General features: G+C 35.2%; 2 protein-coding genes across 9 annotated transcripts; both read left to right on the forward strand.

Moving 5' to 3' along the window:
* Positions 1-799: 799 nt before the first annotated feature.
* LOC106759733 lies at positions 800-16,067 on the forward strand. 5 transcript variants are annotated; one of them, XM_022781116.1, is made up of 9 exons: positions 803-1,205; positions 4,834-4,982; positions 5,100-5,202; positions 5,267-6,067; positions 7,408-7,468; positions 7,549-7,655; positions 14,570-14,660; positions 15,336-15,383; positions 15,717-16,067. In XM_022781116.1, the coding sequence occupies exons 4-9, from the start codon at positions 5,316-5,318 to the stop codon at positions 15,774-15,776; spliced, it is 1,119 nt and encodes a 372-aa protein (XP_022636837.1). In that variant the 5' UTR covers positions 803-1,205; positions 4,834-4,982; positions 5,100-5,202; positions 5,267-5,315; the 3' UTR covers positions 15,777-16,067. The 5 variants fall into 5 exon arrangements, with proteins under 5 accessions (XP_022636836.1, XP_014498538.1, XP_022636837.1 ...); XM_014643053.2 differs by having other exon boundaries at positions 5,084-6,067; XM_014643054.2 differs by having other exon boundaries at positions 5,100-6,067.
* Positions 16,068-17,018: 951 nt separating this feature from the next.
* On the forward strand, positions 17,019-20,713 carry LOC106762763 (coiled-coil domain-containing protein 124). Of its 4 annotated transcripts, XR_002667943.1 has the most exons (5): positions 17,019-17,678; positions 17,747-17,866; positions 17,976-18,073; positions 18,224-18,345; positions 19,325-20,713. XR_002667943.1 is itself a non-coding variant. In XM_014646822.2 (3 exons), exons 1-3 carry the CDS (start codon positions 17,121-17,123, stop codon positions 17,985-17,987), a joined length of 690 nt encoding a protein of 229 aa, XP_014502308.1. In that variant the 5' UTR covers positions 17,019-17,120; the 3' UTR covers positions 17,988-18,887. The 4 variants fall into 4 exon arrangements, 1 of the variants encoding a protein (XP_014502308.1); XR_002667944.1 differs by lacking the exon at positions 19,325-20,713 and having other exon boundaries at positions 18,185-18,887; XR_001375838.2 differs by lacking the exon at positions 19,325-20,713 and having other exon boundaries at positions 18,224-18,887.
* Positions 20,714-21,144: the final 431 nt, after the last annotated feature.

A 21,144-nucleotide genomic window follows, 5' to 3' on the forward strand; every position in this document is an offset into this window, starting at 1 on the left:
CCTCGTCATAATTTTTCTAAACAAACTATAATATATTTCTTATTTTAACTTCAGATATTTGATTAGGTTCTTCATTCTTAAAATTTTCAAAAAGAATACAAATGTGTGTTTTTTTTTTAATTAGAGAAAACCATTTTTGAAATCACATTGAAATCTAGATTTTTTCAAATAAATATCCCTAACTCGAAGTACAGTAGAAAAAATATCCAAGGCACAATTATAATGTTCAATTTTACCATAGATTTTAATAAATAAGGAATATTGTTCATATAAGTCTACTAGATGGCTTATTAAAATTCAAAACTTAAAACTAATATTTGCAACTCTAAATAATATCATATATCCCCAAATTATCATGCAATTTGGAGTTTTGCTGTTTGAACTCTCATTACACTCCTTGAGTAATAAACTTTAAAAATATTAAAAAATTAAACATCTTCATTCATCAATGTGATTGAAGTTTTCTATAACTTCATTTTTTTTCTTGAAGTTGTTCTTACAAATATTCTTAAACTTACAATTATTCTGTAGACATTATATTTTGGTCTTTATTGGAATTGCATAATTTATGATTATTGGCAAACGACAGTTGGCAAATAGAAAAATCAGTCAATACGTTTTCTTATATTAGTCAAGGTTTTTTCATCTAAAATTAAAGAAATATATTATTGTGAGATTAAAAGAAAAAAGAGAAATAATAAATAATAACATTTTATTGAACAGATGAATATTAAAAAACAATGGAGGAGTATGTTCTACAATTGCTGGTAATGGTTTAATAAATTGAATTTATGAGATTCTTAGCATGCATGATTAACATAACCATTTTCTTAATAAAAAAAATTGAGAAGAGAAGGTGGAGAGTTTAAATTGATTGAGGAAATTGGTGAAGGAGGATGGGTGTAATTGTGCAGGTTGTTTAAGCTATAGAGAAATAGAATTGAATGCAGAAAAAGGGTAGTCTGTGGTCAGTGACTGTGAGCCACAACAGTGTGTTTTTTGAACATCATGGATCCATCAAGAGACTCAAACTGAAACACAAAGGGAGGGGTTTTTCTGCCTTTTGAACAATTAAGGCTTTGAATGGTTCCCATATAGATGTGAAGGTTAAAACCCATTCATTCGTATATTGGGATGATACCGCCCGCCACTCTTTGCCTCTCCTCGGTTCAATGCAACGCCTCTACCATTTCTGATCCGATTGGGTGATGCTTCGTCCCTCTTATCTCATATCTTTTGCTGTTTGTCATTTCTTTTCATAGTTAAAGCACCAAATTATTGTATACTTATTGATTTCATATAGAGGTTTAGGAAGATTTAATTTCTTATTGCTTTCAATTGTCTGTCTTTTTTACCCTATTGGAGATGCTAATAACATGAACTATGCGCTCAAGCCCTAACCAGTAACCTTGGCTATTGATTTTTATTGAATGAATTTATTTGGAAAATCTTTGCTTTATAAATATTTTCTTACTCAGCAAGGATGTTGAAATTGGAATTATCCACAGGTTTAGTCATACATGCAGGGGAAAACCATGAAAATATTTAAACTTCCCTTCCTAATAACTCAAGAAGTCATATGCTTTGAAAGGTTTTCATGGGTCACGAAAACCTTGTTCAATATTTCATTCTTGTGAATCTCTTTGCAAAACTTAAATAGAGATTAAGATAGATGATTTATTTCAATCTTGAATGAAGGTTTTATTACTCTGCTTTGTAGTCACTTGTTTATATGGAAACAGGGAGATCAGTACCAAGCACTTGTGTAATGCATTATATTACATTCATTTTTTCTTTGCATTGTTAAACTATCATGTGGTCTTCTATGAATTCAATGTTATTGTGTTTATATGTTATGATATCTTCATGGCCAATTTCAAGCAAGGGTGGCAACTTGACCCCTTTTAACTATCTCGAGCAATGACATATTCTTAATACATGGCTTCTTCAATCTTATTACCAAATAATGAATAAAGTTTCACGAAGTCGGGTCCTCACCCACAACTTAGTAGGAGTTTTTTCTTAATTATTTTGATTAAAGTTTTGGGATAACAAGCTTCAATTTTGTTGCATTTAGTTATTTGCCTAACATATGACTTAATTGCTGATTCATTAATTTTGTAATAAAGTAATGATGTTACATTTGACTAGTAAGACCAAGGTTTTGCATTGTGATAATGGTTGTGGTTGTCTTGCAATCCTTGATGTCTGGGAAATTGCAGACTAATGCAATCACTATGGTTTCGTTGCAATCCTTAGTATTGCAGGAAATTGCAGTCAACATGACTGTAAAGGCTGTTGCAAAGATCTGAAAAACCATGTCAATTTGGCCAAAATCACAGCTGCAAAATGTGTTTTAAAACCTTGAGTTGGTGTTATGGACACAATGTCGTTAGGGATTTATTTGGTCCTACTCTTGTTGGTTTGGTGCATGAATTTTTACCACTGACATATGGAGATTGGGTTGGTTCCAACTAATTTAATTAGATTTAAAGTTTTAAGCAATGTACATTTGTTGGCCAATACTCTCGTATTGTACTATTGATTTCCACAACTTTAGATAAATAACGATTCTTATCCATGATTTTATTAATTTATCATAAAAGTAATAATAAATTTGTGTCGTGTTAGGTAAATGACTTCATGAAACTAAGCTTTAAAAGATAAACATTTATATAAGCCGTGCTAATTTCTTGTGACTATTAAAAAACATCATTGAAACAAGCACCATTTTGGTGGGTAAAATTAAAGTTGCACTTGATTGACAATTATGGAATGTAATTGCATTGGATAAGTATAAGAGACATGACTTTCATGTTCTAATTACTAAAATTTATTAATATTTATATGTTTTAATGAGTAAAGGTTACCTTGTTGAGCACACGCTGTTATCTTGCCTAGCAATTTGCCATTGTTCACTCCCCTCATATTTTGTCAAACAGATTGGAGAAGTGCATCAGTGTGTTGTATTTCTTTTTTTTGTGAGAAGGTGGATGAGGAGAGATTTTGTTTACTTCCGTTGAAGGAAAGTGTTCTGGCATTTTGCATTTAAGGGGGACAATTATTAAGTTGTAGAGAAGAAAAAATTAGGGGGATACAATGTGGTGCTGGTAATTTTTTCTGTGCGACTTTTTCTTTATTTTAATTATTGGTTATATATTTGAATTACTTGGTTTTATAAGGATTTGGACTTGATAATTGATACATAATTGGAATCAATGTATCACTTCTTGTATTGGCTTGACTTTGATCCATGTTTGAATGAGAGAAAATTTCAAGTTAAAAAGTCTGGGTCAATGATGTAAAATGATGGGGAAACTAATGAGGTTGTCACGCCCAGGATACAAATGGGATGGCTATAATGGAGAAAGGGATCAAAAGTTATTTGTGATTGCAAAATAGTTGCTATGCTTAAAGTTAAATTTTATTGTATTGCTTTGCTACATTTCTAACTATACACTATGGTAGTAATTATTAGGATTTAAAGGGACAACAACAGAAAAATTTGGGAGTTGCAAAGGGGTGAGTTTTAAGGTGGATGTGTGGTGATCACATAAGAAAGGACAAGATACAAAATCGTTGTATACAAGGATATGTTGGTGTGACATTGATTATGAAAAGACAATTAATTGAAAATTGTTTCAGATGAATTGGTCATGTACAAAGAAGGTCAATGGAGACATCAGTGAAGAAATTGCATAGTTTTTAATCCCACGAATACAGGGAGAGTTGAAGAGAGAGAGCAAGGACGTTGGAGAAAGTTTCTAAGAGGAATTTTAAGATGAATATTTCTTTTGAGAGTTGGTCTTTATTTGGAAAAACCAAAGTTCCTCCTCGACTAGAGGTAGAGTCAAAACACAATATATAAGTGTGAGTAATCCTCATCTTACAAGTCAATTATTTAAGATTGAGTTAGGTTTAAGTCCACTTTATAAGAGTCCTTAACCTAGATTAGTGGTGTTGTGAAATTCATGAAGCCAAACTTGTCCTAATGGAAACAAATTTTTGTGATTGGATGGGAGGTAAGGAGTGAGACTAGGAGGAGAAATATGTGACTTAAACCCTTACATGGATGGAGGACTTTAAGGGGTAAAGTTTACCCTCTTGAATTAGGGGAGTGGATAGGAATATGTAGTTCCTCTAGATTTGTAAGTCATCCTCCTTTCGTTACTTAAAAATCTAAGCAAGGCAAGTCACCTTCCACCCTTCTCTCTCTCTATGCCCTCCATTTAAAAGCTTAATACATAGCTTATAAGTTGTACTTTATACTTTGGATTAGAGCTAGTTGCCAGTGTGTCGAAAAGAGCAACCTACAAAGTGGTTAACAAAAGGCTGAGTGTAATCTTGTGGAGTGTTAGCCATTGGATGATGGCTTTCTGGGGTGGTGCTATCTATGAATTGGGAATTATGGTGCACCTAAGTCACATGTTGAGTAGCATACGATGTTTGATGAGATATTTAAGTCTTTGGCTCTCCCTTGACAGCTAGCCAAGGGAGAGTTTCCCAAGTGCCAGGGTGGTGATCTGATTTTATGGTTCGGTTAGAAAATTTAACATCTATAATTGGGTTTGTCTTCAAATGATTCACTGCAATGTTTATACTGTGTTGTGCTGACATGTATTTTTCAGGTATATGAAGAAGGCATTGATTTAGTTTGTACGATAACGTTGGCTTTCATCCTAAAATTTTGAATTTTTCAATTTTACAATTATTTATTGAAAAAAATGCTTCAATGTTGTTTGTAGTATGTATATGTATGATAGAAAGTCTGTTTTTGCCTATACTTGTTTCTTATATTTTTTTTCCTTCTTCTGTTCCTGATTTTTAAACCAGGTGGCATTAGTGCTTTGGCTGGATGAGATAGATGGACACGCTTCCAACAACTCAATAATCTTTAATTTGAAACACAGAAACTTGATTGTCTTGACTCTATCTCTGGGGCTCTGTAGCAATATACTACATTTTTTCTGAATTTTCTTCAGGTGATAATGTTAATACAAACTTCTCTCCTTAGTTCAGTTGAAGCTGGTCTATGTTATGTATCTGATGATGGGAAAGATGTTCTATGTGATCGGATGCCTAGTGGTGAAACTTGGCAGGTATGTGTCGAATGCAATAGGTACCCTCTTGACTGGTGTAGAAAAGCTGAACCAGTGGAGTCAGATAGAAGGAAAGCTGATGATCCTTACCGCTCAAGCTCAGGTCAGACATCAACTGCTAGTATAATGACAGAAAATACTACACCTAAACCTAACATGGTATACAGGAGAAAGAAGCTTCGTAAGGACTCAAACTTCAAACTAGAGCCAACTAATATGCTGGCAAGTGCAAATTACCCTTCAGTCGTAAGCTCTGCTGCACATTTATTGTCAGCTGAGGAACAACCTGCTGGTTTTCGAGTAAATCATGAAATTGAAGTGGATAAAAATCCTACCACACCTTCAGTCTTGTGTCATGGAGTAACCAAAGATAACATTCATAAAAACTTAGGTATTAGCAATGTAAATGGTAGTTGCTCCTCTTCAAAGGCAGATATGGAAACTGAAATGAATGGAAATGGTGAATGGTCCACCTCTAATGTAATAGTCATGGATTCCACAAGGGAAGAAGTGACAGAAAAGGATTTCTGCATTAATACTTTAAGAACCCATGGACTTCTTGGAGAATATTCTCCTGAAGACAATGTGGCTTCAGGGGAAGATACTGTCATCACGGGTAATAACTGCTGTTCCAGGTCATGCAAAATATGTGATCGTGTAGACAGTTCATTGAACATGCTTTTATGTGATCATTGTGAAGATGCATATCATCCATCTTGCTACAATCCACGTTTGAAAAAATTGCCAATTGATGAATGGTTTTGTCATTCATGTCTTAAGAAAAGGCAAAAAAATCTCAAGGAACCAAGTATCCACAATGAATTGGGCAAATGTAGAGCTACCTCAGTCAAGGGTGAATCAAATCCCATACTTTTGATGTTGAGAGACACCAAGCCATATACATCTAGTGTGCGGGTTGGTAAAGGATTTCAAGTAGAAGTTCTTGATTGGTCAGGTCCGATAAAAAGGTAACTTTTGTTCTATTCACAAATGTCTAGAACCAAATTTTCTACACCATTCTGTAGTGTGTTTTTTTTTCTTTTTTTTTACCATGCTTTAAATATGAACTTTTACTACTTTTGTTTTGAGTAGAAAATTATTCTGAGGGGTTTAGTAGAATAAAGGGGTTCAGTCTCTTGGAGTTCTAGTTTGTTCTTTCCCTGAGTGGCAACTTTGAGGTAATAGAGCTAGTTGTCATGGAAGGTTACATCCATGGAGTGACAGTGGTCAAAGTAAAGTAGCATTAGTAACTTTCTTTTATCTTGTGATTTGAGCTCCCCATGATGGTGCATTTGTGGATTTAGGGTCCAGTGTTTTGATGAGGCTAATTGTCGATGTTAGGATCCCAATATTATATAAAAGGGTAGGGCTTTTGGTGCTGAATTTGTGTACTTTGGAAGACATTCTAATGATTAATGAAAAGAGAACTTTCCAAAATTGGAACACATGTAAGTCAATGGAAGTGGAATGGTGACATCTAACCAAGGTTGTCAAACTTGAGAGTATTTAAACTCATGGAGAGTCCATAAATTCCACTCTCAGACAAGTGAATTTGCAAGAGTTTATTGAATCAAATCAAATATAATGTTTAAAACAGTTAATCATGGTATCCAAACAAATAGAATATACAATGCATCAAACGACGCATATTCATCACAATATACTTCCTTCACCTTATAAGACTTCCAAAAATCCCATTGAGCATTGAAAGTCTGAAAAGTCTTATCAATTTGTGAATACGAAGTGTTTTAGTTCTTGAGAACATCCAATATGTATTGAGTGAAACTTTAGGCAGGGAAGTAACGAGAAGGAATGGAAAGTGTATTATAAAAAGAAATAAAAAATTATAAATAGTTAAGAAGTTAGTTGGGGTGAGACTTTAAGAGAAAATCTATATTTAGTCTTATCTTGTGAGGTAAGAGGGAAGGAGAGTTTTCAGTTGTTGTGACAATGAATGCCCCCTGTGAAAGGAATAGATTTCCTTTATAAGCTGATGTTTATGTTCAGAGTTGATAACTGCTTACATAATACGATAAGAATAGTCTTTGTTGGAAGTTCCACGTTGACTAGAGATAAGACCAATTTAGTATGTAAGTGGGTGCAAACCTCATCTTAGAAGTGCAAACTTCATCTCACAAACCAGTTTGTGAAGTTGAGTTAGGTTTAGAGTCCACTTCTTAACAGTCTTGATGGGTTTAATCTTCTTAGATGAAATTATGCATATTTAGTGTGTGTATCCGAATGAATTGTTCATGAGGAATATTTCAGTATTAAGTTGCTTCCAACATCATTTTGTTGTTTCTTGCAGTGATGAAGATACCCTTCCTGAACCATTAGAAATTAATCCTTCAGACTTCAATAGACTGCTGGTAAAGGTTTTTCCATTTATTTTATTATCTTTATTTTAATTTGAGTCTCCTGCCGATGGAAATGCTTTTCTGTTCTGCAGGAAGAGAATACGCGAAGTCCTGCTAAACTTAGTGCCATTGGTAATTGGATCCAATGTCAGACAGTTATAGACAGAGCTAATGGAACTATATGTGGAAAATGGCGCAGGTAAGTCATGTAACATCGTTGTTTTGAATATTTTGAGTTATGAAAGGAGAAAATATGACTATAGAATGGTGCAATTCAAACTTAATGCAAGGTTGTTTCTTAGGGGTTATAAGTTATTATTTTGAAGGATAATCTTTTTATTTAAGATAACTAGCTTTAAGGCTATAAGCGGATGATGAAGTTCAATGTGAGAGAGAAAAGATAACTAAAATGTATATTATATTATATTATGTTATATACTACAAGACAAAAAACTAGTTATATAGACGAACCCATCTAACAGTGGACCAGGAAAAAGGCTGGTCCCATACGTAAAACAGAGTGCATATGCAAGGGAAAAATAACATCCTGTACATTTCTTTAATAATTACCCTTACAAACTCAAGCGGAGGAAGAAGTAGAGGAGTCTCCCACACTGAGTTTGGTTCTTAGCCCATTAAACCGAGTAGGAGATAAAGCTTAATTATAAAATCCACACACTGGTCAGTGGCAGGTATGTCTGGATCCTCAATTTGTTTGCCTACGGTCTTTTCTCAAACAAATTGCTTTGAACGAGCATGAAGAACATGATTGTGGGCAAGCGCAGCTATGGTCAAATTATCACAGTAATACGGGAGATGTGGTCATGAACCTCAAGTTCAACAAGAAGAGTTTATATCTAGGTGATTTCAGTAGTGGCAAGGGCTTAACTTGGATACTCAACCTTTGTACTAGAATGAGCAACCATTGTTTGCTTCTTTGATCACCGAGCAATGAGACTGGGGACCAAGAAAAATAATCACTTGAAGTGGAACATCTGTCATTAGGATTATATGCCCTATTTGCATCACAAAAGGAAGTAACTGGGAGAGGACCAAAGGAAGTTGTTGGGAGAAGATGAATACCCCAAGAAATAGTGCCTTAGAGGTACTGAAGGATTCATTTAACAACTTTAGAGTGAGCCTTTAGAGTTTGGGGCATAAATTAACATTAGTAATCAAATAATTGATTCCATGCATGTTATAGTGACACCTAAAACTATCCCAAAGATGGTTGTTGGGCTTATTATGTCAGTGGTATCAAGTCATTATTGGACCACTTACAGATGTCCAATTCTACAAATTTCATGATTAAGATATGTCAGAAAAGTTGTCTTTGATATTATTCTTAGAGGAGAAATTGCTCTTAAATAGAATACAATGATATAATAATTGAAAGCCCCAATTTATGATGGATTCTATATCTACAATTCAGGATCAATGATCTTGTATAATAAATATAAAATATATTCTCAATCTATTAGTCCTCCTAATTATCCTCTTAAATAGGGAATGCAATTAACTCTCCTAATTATGTAATTAAAACTGTATAGGGAAATATTAATTGCAACATAAATCATGGGATTGTGACACTCCCCCTCAAGTTAGTAAGTGGATCCATTTCTAACTTGCCAATGATAGACTGGAATGTAGCACCACTTAGTCCTTTTGTCAATACATCTGCAACTGCAAGTTGATTTCCAGAGGATACAAATGGTGTACCTATTGTCCCATTATCCAATTTCTCTTTTTTGAAGTGTCTGTCTACTTCAACATGCGCTTAGTTCTATCATGTGCTGGATTATGAGCAATATTCACTGCTGGCTTGTTATCACAATACACTCTCATAGGCTTCTTCCAATCAATCTTCACGTCTTCTAAAATTATCTTTAACTATAGTATTTCACAAATCCCAAAGGCCATGGCTCTAAACTCTGCTGTTGCACTTGATTTCACCACAACATTTTTGTTTCTTGCACTTTTAAGTGGCTAAATTTCCTCAAAGAATAATGATATATTCAGAGGTAGATCTCCTGTGGTCTATAAAACCTGCACAGTCAGCGGTTTTCTAAGATGAACTCATTCCCCTTTGTAAATAGAATTCCTTTTCTAGGTGTTCCTTTCAAGTATTGTAGAATGTGATAAACAACTCTGAGATGAGTCTCCTTTGGATTATGCATGAATTGACTTACAACCCCTACAATATAGGCAACGTTGAGCCTAGTGTGAGACAAGTAGATCAATTTCTTAACCAGTTTTTGATAAGATTGTCTATCCACGACTACATCTTCAATTGATTCATCAAGTTTGTGATTTTGGGACATCAATAGGTGTATCCATTGGTTTGCATCCTAATTTACTTGTTTCAGTACATTTTTGTTGGGAGATGAAAATACCATTGAGAATGAGCCACTTCAATACCCAAGAGATATTTTGAATCTACCTAACTCCTTAATTTCAAATTCTGTTATCAAACATCTTTTCAAGGCTTCCATTCCTGCCTAATCATTTTCAATTACAATTATATCATCTACATAGACAATTAGTGCAGTAACTCCCCTAGAAGCAGAATGCTTAATAAACATAGACCTTGGCTTTGCCTGTAGCCCATGGTCTTTATAGCAGCGAACATGCCAAACCATGTTTTAGAAGACTGTTTCAATCCATAGAGTGTCTTCCTTAGTTTACACATATTTCCCTCCTTAGCTATAAACTTAAGTGGGACCTCTATGTAAATTTCTTCCTCAAGATTGACATGCAGAAAGTCATTTGTGACATCAAATTGCTGCAAACTTCATCCATAGGTAGCGGCTAGAGACAATAAAATTCTAACACTATTGACTTTTGCAACATGTGAAAAAGTTTCAAGATAGTCAATCCCATATGTTTTAATATATCCCTTAACTACTAACCTTGCCTTATACCTTTCTAATGTCCCATATTAGTTGCATTTTACAGTGAATACCAACCTACATCGAACAAGATTTTCTCCCTTAGGTAGATCCACCAATTCCCAAGTTTTGTTCTTTTCTAGAGCAACCATTTCAACCATCATAGCATTTTCCAGTCTGTACTAGTCAACGCCTCATCAACAACTTTTGAAATAGTGACGTATTTAGAAGCCCAAGAAAGCTTTTGTGATTACTGGTTAGTTTGTAATAGACAGAAAGTGTGAATATGGTACCTTTGCTTTTGAGTACATGCTCTAACACCTTTCGTTATTGTACTTGAAAGATCTTGAATTTCAATGGTTGGCATATAATGTTCTTCATTAATATCGGATATTTCGAGTATAGGTTCAGATTCATAGACTTGTGGTGATTGAATAACAGACCTTGTCATTCGTGAGTATACTTGCAGTGGATGGTTGGCATTTTGAATTTGTTCTCCAGTTATCTATGGACTTGACATAAAAGGAGAATGAATAGGAGAAGGAACCAGACTAGACTCGGTAGATGGGGAAGTATTAGACTCAATAGATGGTGGAGTATTAATGGGACTTAATATTGGGAGAATGAGGTTTTCCGTTAAGAGTAAATTATCCTTATCTTCAATGCATGAGCTTTCCCGTTGAAGATAAGGTTGAAAATATAAATCTTTTCATCAAATGTAACATCAAAAGACACAAGGAATCGTTTTGTTGGAGGGTGGTAACATTTATATCCCTTTTTGGTAGTTGAGGAACCAATAAAAGTGCACTTAGTAGACCGAGGATCAAGTTTCCCCCTATGATTAGAATGAACATGGACAAAGGATACACAACCAAAGACTCAAGGTACAAGATGATTTGTCGTCCAAAAGTTCAGGAAAAAGTTGTAGAATAGTTGAATGAGAATGTTATTTTCAGTGTTTTGGAGGGTAGACAATAAACCAAATAGGTAGCAGGAAGAACAACTTCTCCCCAATATTCTTTTGGAACATATGGAGAAGAGAAGCTCGAGTTTCATCTATGAAGTATCCAATTCCGGTTTGGATTTGGAGGCTTCCCATGAAGTTTCCAGCACTTGTCTTGATTGTGTCGTGACTTCTTACAGTAGGTACATCAAAGGGAGTCTTCATTATCTCCTTTAGGTATATCTATTCCTCTTGCTTCATTTCTAGATGAAGTGATCTACCCTTGTCCAACTTTCTTCCCCTTGTTTTGTACAAGCAAGGTCGAACTTTCATTTGATGGGGGATTTAACATTACTCCACTGCAGTTTCTTCTGCCTGAAACACAACCATTGTTTCATTGAGGGAGGACAAGTCCTTCCCTAGCACTTGAATTCTAATAGGGTCAAACTTATTGTTTAATCCTATCAGGAGCTTGCAGATCCTGTCCTTCTCCTTGTAGCATTTGAGTAGGTCAGCATCTCATTACATTTTGCATCAAATTGTTCATAATGGTCTAACTCCTGCCACAAATTTTGTAGTTTGTGGGCATACTCTCACTGAGTAATTCCCTTGTTTTATATTAGAGATTCTCATCTTAATCTCATATTTGGGCAGCATCACCAACTTTGGAATAATTTGCTTTACAACAATCCGATACCTCCATAGTTGTCTTCATAAACATGTAAGCATCACTCACCTTTAGTGTCATGGCATTCCACAACCATGATATTACAATCGCATTTGTCTTGTCCCATTCTGCAAATTTGGGATCTAAAGACTATGGAAGGTTGTCCGTGAGATGACCTGATTTACCCTTCCCTTTTAAAAAGGTTTGGACAAAGTGAGACTATTTTAGGTAATTTTTCCCATTAAGCCTAAGGCTTGGTTGAATATTTTGTAGTTTAGCATTACCCAAATTGTCTTATTGGTTAAGGATTCCCTGACTATCGAACCTTTTTAAGGTTTGAAGTATGACAATGCAAGCCTAGAAGGAACATAGTAGAATAAAGAAAGGGTTGTGGGGTTGCAGCAGTGCAGGCTACATAAGAGGTTACATAGACTCAAGGATTTTAGAGTGCTCCTACCATGTCAGAAAAACTGTTTTTGATATTATTTGTAGAGGAGCAATTGCTTTTAAATAGAATACTGTTGGAAGTCCCACGGCCAATTTATAATATATAAAGTGAGTGCAAACCTCACCTTACAAGCTGGTTTTGTGGGGTTGAGTTAGGCTTAAAGTCCACTTATTAACATGAAGTGAACTTTAACTCCCAGGTCTCAGGATCGGAATCTGACTCTGATACCATGTTAAAAAGTGGATTTTAAGCCTAACTCAATCCTACAATTAGGATAGAATCTTATATTATTATTATGCTAAGAATACAATCCATATATGCAAGGCTAAGAAGCTATTTTAGGAAGCAATAATAACTCCTAGACAACCAAATCCCTATGATTCGGGGATATTCCCATTATTCACAATAATTATAATATGTTGAATAAGGAAAAAAATATAACTAATTAGTGATCCTATACAATAACTTAATATAAAATATATTGTCAACCTATTAATCCTCTTGAATAAGCAATGCAATAAAGTCTCCTAATCATGTAATTAAAAACTGTACAGGGAAATATTAACTGCAGCACAAATAAGGGAATTTTGACAAGATATTTACTCCTTGATGGGAGGGGTGTGTGATGAAGATCTAAGTGGACTATATGTATAATATAACCAAATTATAGTATTACATGAGTGAACGTCACTCTTACTTTACAAGTTGGTTTTATGTGGTTCGGTGAGGTCTACATCCAAATTCTAAGAGGATGCATAAGAAATATAGGATGAATCCTTTCTTTGGAGTTTGTGGCTACCATAGGAGAAGAAATGAGTTTGGCCTGTCATATTGGTTTTTTCTGAAATATCTCTTATGTATATGCTTTGAGTGAGATAAAGCGACCCATGGAGTCAGGCTTGACTTTAATTCCAGGAAAATAAATTAAAACCCCAAACTTTATCAATGAAATACCAAATTGAGTTGAGTAGTGAGAATTCGATCAAAGCATGATTGTTCCCAGTAACAACGAGCAATATTGTTAAACTTGAGAGTTTAGGTAAGGTAGTGAAGGGCCTGTAAACTTGAGTCAAAATACTAAAAAGCCAATTTCATGCATATACCGTAAGGAGTTAGTAACAAAATATCATACAGTTTTTAACTAAAAACTATCCATATATGACCATAGTATCAAAATAGTGAAAATACCATATTCCATGAGTTTCAACATATCTTATACAGGTGAAAAGGGTACTAGTGGTCAAACAGCAGTGTCATCTGACAAGGTTGCAGACAGCAGTATCAGCACCAGTGAGTTTGCAGACTGTAGTATGATGGATTCATCAAACAATAACAGAGGATAATGGTTTGGAAATTTTGCATGAGTGTGTCACAGTTTCGTGAGAGAAAAAGGCTTTAAAATTACGATGAACAATGACAATTCTGGGTTGAAGTCATCAAATTTAAAAATTTAATGTAAACACAAACTCACACTTAAACTAGCGATTCTACTCGAGTTTATCATTGAGTTTCACTGAGTACATCCATGTTCAACATATCCAAGTCTATCACAAGCGTGGTCCAATGTAATATTGGACTTCATTGGAGGATAGCGAGTGCTATAGGATTCGATACAATATTAGTGGCAATGGATAGTTGAGGAAATATGCCCATTTCATTGCAATGGCTCACCCTTTTACTGCCAAGGAGATTGCTGCAGTATTTCGTATCGGGTCTGATGTAATAGAGGACTTGATTGGAGGATAGTTAGTGCCATAGGGCTTTGAAGAAAATTCGTGGTGACGAATAGTTGATGAAATACGCTCATTTCATTGCAATGACTCACCCTTTCGAACCAAAGGAGTCTGCTGAGGTATTTCTTAGAGCGGTGTGTCTGCAAGTGTTTCCCACCTTGATTTGACCAGATATTTATCCAGCTTATTCTGGGAAAATTTCTTTAACTTAGCTCGTGCTAAACTCCTTTATAGTTAGACTTATCACCATCAAATGGACTGATAGATTCAGGTGGTCAATAGGTGATAGTTAGACCTTGCACAATCTTACTCTTTCTACTTATTTCACACGAAGAAGGGAGAAATTAATAAAGCTTGAGCAAGGAGTAGTGTGTGTGAGAGTCTCTTGTTTGTGTTTAAATTGCATTAATTTAGCCAATTTTTTTGTTTGGCAGGGCACCTTTTTTTGAAGTTCAAACTAATGCCTGGGAGTGCTTTTGTGCTATCCATTGGGATCCATCTCATGCTGATTGTGCTGTGCCTCAGGTGGAATATATTTAACTCTTCAGCTTTCTCCTTTCTGTTAATTGTTTTGTCATGAAGGTGTTACTTTTTAATTCTTAGTTGAAAAACTCAATTTTTTTTTTCATTTTCTACCTATTTGCTTAACCAAGCGTGAACATGAAATATTATGCTGAAGTATTTCATTTATTATGATTGGAGTATTCCTTTTACTTTGGTTGAATATGGTCAGATCTCTATGCTCTCGCACAGACATATTGTTGTGTTCAATGGAGTGCATGAATATAACATAGATACAAGTATTCAGATTAATCAGTACAGGGGACACAACATATATGGCAAAAATACAAGACACAATACCATCACAACTAATATATCAACGAGTATTAAATTTCATATAAAACATAATATTGAGATGTCAAGCATAAAACAGCTAGCATTTGTCATACTTGTTCAAATAAATAAAAATATATTTAAAATATTTGATACTGAAATCCAATTTAAATTATAGGAGAGGTATAGTGAGTAGTATTTTGTGCCTATTCGCTATGAATATGGATCTGGACAAGGTCTTAGCTCATTGTATTCGTATAATAAATTAGACAATAAAATTATCATGTTAAATCCTTTATTTTGATCACTTTAAATATTATCATCTTTCATTGAATCCTATCCGTTTCCCCTATATATTTGCTGCAGGAGCTTGAAACAGATCAAGTATTGAAGCAACTGAAGTATGTGGAAGTGGTATGCAAACTGTATAACTTTCATTATTGCATTTATGTCAAAGGAATATTTGGTGATTGATTGGCAGTTTGCATTTTTATACTTCTGTTTGTGTGCTAATTAGGGTTAATATTTTAACGAGACTTGAATTGGTTTGATTAGTAAGGGACAAAGGCAAAGGCTTTTAAAATGTATCCTAGTTAAAAAAAAATTACAGAAATATTGAACATGCTTCCATGGAAGTTCTTGTTTACATGCTTAAACACAGTCCACATAAGTTTTTCTTTTTAATTTCCTCACTTGCCATACTATATTGCATTTGCTTACAGTTTACCAATTTACATGCTCATACAGCTACGGCCACGAATATCTGCTAAACGGAAGAAATCAGATAGCACACAAGATATGGATTGAAGTGGCTCGGGTGAGAGAGCTGGACATTTTGTTCTTGTACATGCTATGCTACTATTTCCCATACAAACACAATTTTCGATGTTCCATGCTCATGCCTTCCGCTGTTATTTTTGTTTTTAAGGCATGACATGATGATAGTGGATTTCCATTTTTTTTTTCTTTTCTTTTTTGCTTACATGTGTATTGCGGGTAGCGGAGACAGTGCAATGAACCGTCATAACTTGGGTGTAATTTCGCCCATTTGAGGGGCTCCATATCTGAGTGATGCTCAATTTTACATTTTTATGCCAACTTATTTGTCTTTCCGGAAGCAAAAATTTGGATTTATGTACTCCATCATCCCAATTCAAATGTGAAAAAGAAAAGTTTTGACAATATTCTATAAGACTAAAACACTACCTGAAATATAGAGAAAAATATCTTCAAGTCAGTAATTCGAAGATTTTAAATTTGTCAAATTTTGTGATCTTGGATAATCCCTTCTGTTTGCTGTCTGCCTGACAAAATTTTTGTAGTTCAAGTATGATTGAAACTGATGAGAAAAGGTATTGGATACTAACTTCACCTCAATTTCTTCGCCCACTCCCTCAAACTTCTAAATAGATTAGAATATTTTGAAACAAGTTTTTCAAAATTTCCGAAATAAGATTTTTGGAAATTTCAAAATAATTTTTCGGAACACATTTAATAACATAAAAAAGAGGAGAAATAAAAATATTTATTTTTGCACCTCCTTATTTTTCTTATGCACACCGTGTGAAAATTCTTATTTTATCTTGATGAGTTTTAAATTATACTATCCAATAATATATATTTTTTAATTGTACAATTCATAATTTATTTTCTACTTTCAGTAATTATTTTTTGTGTGAAAAAATGTAGATTACACGATTTAAAAATTTATATTTTATATGAAAAAATTGAATACAGCATATAAAAGTAGTTATTTTATAGAAAAAACTTTCAAATTACATAATTTAAAAATGTTTTTCAAATTGTATAAATTAAAAATCTTTATTTATTAATTTTCTTCAGAATTTTCTTTTTAATCAAACATTTTAAATTACAGAATCTAATTTCATCCACGATAAAAGGTTAAGAGGACAAGATAAACAATAGCACAAAAGACAAAGGGATAGTTTTGTCTTTTAAGCCTCCAATGGGTGCAGATGCAAAGTACATGTGGAAAAAGAAATGGCCTAGAAATAAAGAGTGATCGAGAAGGAAGGAACGGAACTGAACGTCAGCTAGCTGTTCCTCGTGAATATATAATCTGGTCACGGCACGCATCAAATTATTGATACAGCAGCATCAGCACCGGAAGAAAAGTAAACCCTAAGTAAGATGCCGAAGAAGATGGGGGTGAACACCAAGGCGGAGGCAGCGAGGGCGCGTAAGAGCGCGGCGGAAACGGAGCGCAAGGAGAAGGAGACTCGACAAAAGGAGGATCAGTACTGGCAAGATGCCGAGGGCTCCAAGTCACGAGCCGCAAAGAAGAAGGAGGAAGAGGCCGAAAAGAGGGCCGAAGCAGCCGCACGTCGGGCGGAGGCGCGTAGGTTGGCGGAGCAGGAGGAGAAGGAGCTGGAGAAGGCGATGAAAAAGGTGGACAAGAAGGCGAACCGGGTATCGATACCCGTGCCGAAGGTGACGGAGGTGGAGCTGAGGCGGCGGCGGGAAGAGGAGCAGGCGGAGGCTGAGAGGAAGGCGGAGGAGGTGAAGAAGCGGCAGAGTCGCACTGCTGCAGAGGATGAGTACGAGAGAATGGTTCTGGTGTCCAACACTAATCGCGACGATTCTATCATCGAAGCGAGATCTTTGGATGATGCCATCGCTCAGATGACCATCGCCGACAACTTGCCCCCCGATCGCCATCCCGAGAGGCGCCTCAAGGCCTCCTTCAAGGTATAAATTCATTTTATTTTTCACTTTTTATCATTTATTTGATTCGATCCGCTAACCATATCGTGCAGGCATTCGAAGAAGCCGAACTTCCTAAGCTGAAAGAAGAGAAACCGGGTCTTACTCATAATCAGTACAAGGACTTGATATGGAAGCTATGGAAGAAATCTCCTGACAATCCTCTTAATCAAGTTAGTCATCTTTTTTCTTTTATCATCGATTAGCCTTGCGTCTTCTTTTGGATAGTGACTCTATTTCGAGTTACTTGTTTATACTTTTAATTGCTTGCCATATGGACAGGTTGCAGAGTGAATGATCAGCTGCAGCTGGATTGTAACCGAATGCAACACCCTCTTCGAGTGGGCATTGTCATGGCGTGGTGGATCCATTTCTAGTTGGTAAAATTATAATGCCTGCTCATCTGCATGTCCCCCCAAATTCCCAATTAGGCTATAGGAACAGTTTACCTTTCTTCCCTCTGTCTCTCTTAAACTTACATGTTATCACAGGCTTCATTTCCTTTCTTGTTTTGATCCCGCTGCATGCAGAGTATCAAATTGTTCACCTTCTGGACATGCACAGACATTGTTGCCATCAACTTTGAATTGGACTGCTCTGCTCGTGATAAGGGGTTTCTAAACTACATTGTATTTAAATTCAACAAATTATGGTATATCTCCCTTTAGTGTACGTTCACCTACACACAGTTCCTAATTTCTCTCATGTGCGATTTTATTCTCAGAATTTTCTCAGAATTTTTAATTTGTCAATTGGAAATAATTGAACAGAATGTTTAAACAAAGCTTGGAATGAAATGCCAACAAACTTGCAAATAATGGTGTTGACAAAGCCATTGGGTACTGGGTCCATAGAGTAGGCATTGGCCTCACTACCTCTGATGATCCTCATGACTCCCATGCCTGTGAAACAACCCTTAGCAAATCTAAGTCACACTTTGAACTGCATTAAGATCATTGTCTTTGTCACTTAGGCTCTAAACCTTAGCATATTCTTCTTGATAACCTACTGGTCTAACAGATTGAAGCATTGCCGCTATGAGCTTCTATGATTATGCGCAAATAGGGTTACATAAAATTCTGTCCTTATTTTTTGTGCATCGACTGTATACTTCATGCAGAAGAATACATCGACTAAGCTATTTTCTATTGTATATTCTCCCCAAAGATATTATACAAGGAAAAACTTTTTCCTTAGTTTCAATCATTTAAGAGGCATGCAACCTTGACCATCAGAAAAGAATTTTTTGACATCAGAATAGCTTTCGTTAGTATCATTCCTTACCTTGAGGCCAGATCGAAACAGACGCCGGTTCTATTTTGATCTCATAGTTATTAGTGCAAGGAATAGATGAACGAATATTTGCCCATTTCTCGTGTTTCAAAGTTACTATTCTAGTAAAAAGACATCTGGGGAGACTTGTTTAAAGCATTCAAGTGTGTCGATAATGGATAAATTATCATCAATGGTCAATCGGAGATTGCAAGAATGTTTTGGCAAGAAATCCTATCATGATCTAGGGTTTACAAGTTGCCAAAAAATTTAACAGTTACATCCTTTAATTAAGGCTGCTGATTCTTAGCGTTTGCCTGTGCCTGCCTTACGTCTGGGTCTTTTTCTTCCTGTTCTAGGTACTGGATGCTTGCAGAAACAAATGGGTTTGTGGCATCTCGTAGATATTGAATATGGATTTCAAACAAATAGTTATTATATCCTATCGATCTTCTCACTCGTCCCTGCAAATTGTCTGACTATCCCTGCATTTGTAAGTCACATTGCTCGCAGTGCAACAACAAACAAAGCTAGTAACCTTTAGAATTTAGGGCAACTTATGTAGGTTTTTTGAAGTGTACATGTTCTGTTATCATCCTTCAGTCCACAATTTGATGTTGCAGCGATAACTACATTGACGCAACTTTCAATTGAGATAATCTTGGGTTGCGTCTTAATTGATGGTCCATCTGGTTGGATTTTGACGATTGCTTTATCTACTTGATCGTCTTGGATTGTACTCTGGGGCTTTCTTTGTTCAATAACCCAACGCAAGAAAATTATGATAGCTAAATGTCAAATAGGATTTCCCTAATAGCTATTTATGAATATATAATATGAACAAGATTCTCATGTGGTAAGAAATGATAAATCCTGTTCATATCCTAACCTGTTCGACATGTAACCGTCGTATTTCTCTTGGTTGAGTTTTGAATAAAGTCTGGATAGCACAACCCCAAGATAATCAAGCAACAAAGGGTTCGATCATCAATTAAGATGCATCATCAACTTGGTCAGAGAATCTATGTTTGTGTCTTATTTGAAAGTTGCTTTACACAGCTACCGTAGGAACTTAAAGTCTTGGAATGAAGGATGATAACATAGAGAACATGGGCACATAGTTGCTTATTGTCATGGATTGTAGTAGGTATTTGCTTTACTGCATTAGGCATCATTAATATGGTTTTAATATGGATAAAATTTTGATAAAGTAGTCGAGCTTTTGTTTGAAAGTAGTGTAGCAATATCATCTTTGTTAATATTGTTCATTTATATTGGATTAAGTTAAAGCAGTTCCTACTCTCGGTGTTTTAATACTACGTGAGGAGGATAAGAGTTACTTCCCAACTCTTTGGGAACTAGTGTTATGATTTACATATGCAAGGATAGTGGCATGAGTTGCAGTAACAAGTGGAACATCACTGAGGAAATATTGTTTGAAATCAATATAGTATTTACGAGATGTCACAAACACGTGAATCAAGTACCTGGGGGCAGGAATAGGAAGACCCACGCAAGGTGGGTGGGTTTCCTTTAAGGCTCAGAACCTGTCTAATTTTGTGATAGGGTTTCTCTTTAAAAAGTTACTACTCATGGTCACATTTTTCAATCTCAGTTTGATCCAATAATGGCGATTTTCCAATTCGCAATATTCTTAAATATTTTAGGATCATATCCCCATTATGAAAATTTGACGCTATGAACTTAATGCTACAGGTTGATGACAATTCCGTGAGCATATAAAAAGATTGTCACTATAATGCCATTTCTAGAAATATGAATTTGTTAGCAGTGGCTTCTAAATAAAATTATGAATAAATAATTTAATATTTGAAGAATATTTAAGATTTTAAAATTAATTAATAAAGCATTGATTATTTCTAAACTAATGTTGAGGTTTTATTAACAAATAGCTCATTGTTATTTTTAGCACAAAGTAACGAGTTGATATGATTGTTTTTATTGGTATTTGTATCGTTAGTGATTTTATTGACCTTGAACTTAAGCCTTATTATCGTATCGTTGGCCCGAGAGACTGCTAGAATGTATGTGTTGTGAGAGATTTTTCAGACTTTAAATTTAAGTTTCATGTTCTTGTTGAAGGAATGTGTACCATTAAGAATTTTGCCGATCTATCGTGCAAAGATTTTAAGATTGAAGTTGTTGAATTTGGGGGGTT

The sequence above is a fragment of the Vigna radiata genome, chromosome 5, assembly GCF_000741045.1.
Source record: "Vigna radiata var. radiata cultivar VC1973A chromosome 5, Vradiata_ver6, whole genome shotgun sequence".
Classification (NCBI taxonomy): Eukaryota; Viridiplantae; Streptophyta; class Magnoliopsida; order Fabales; family Fabaceae; genus Vigna; species Vigna radiata.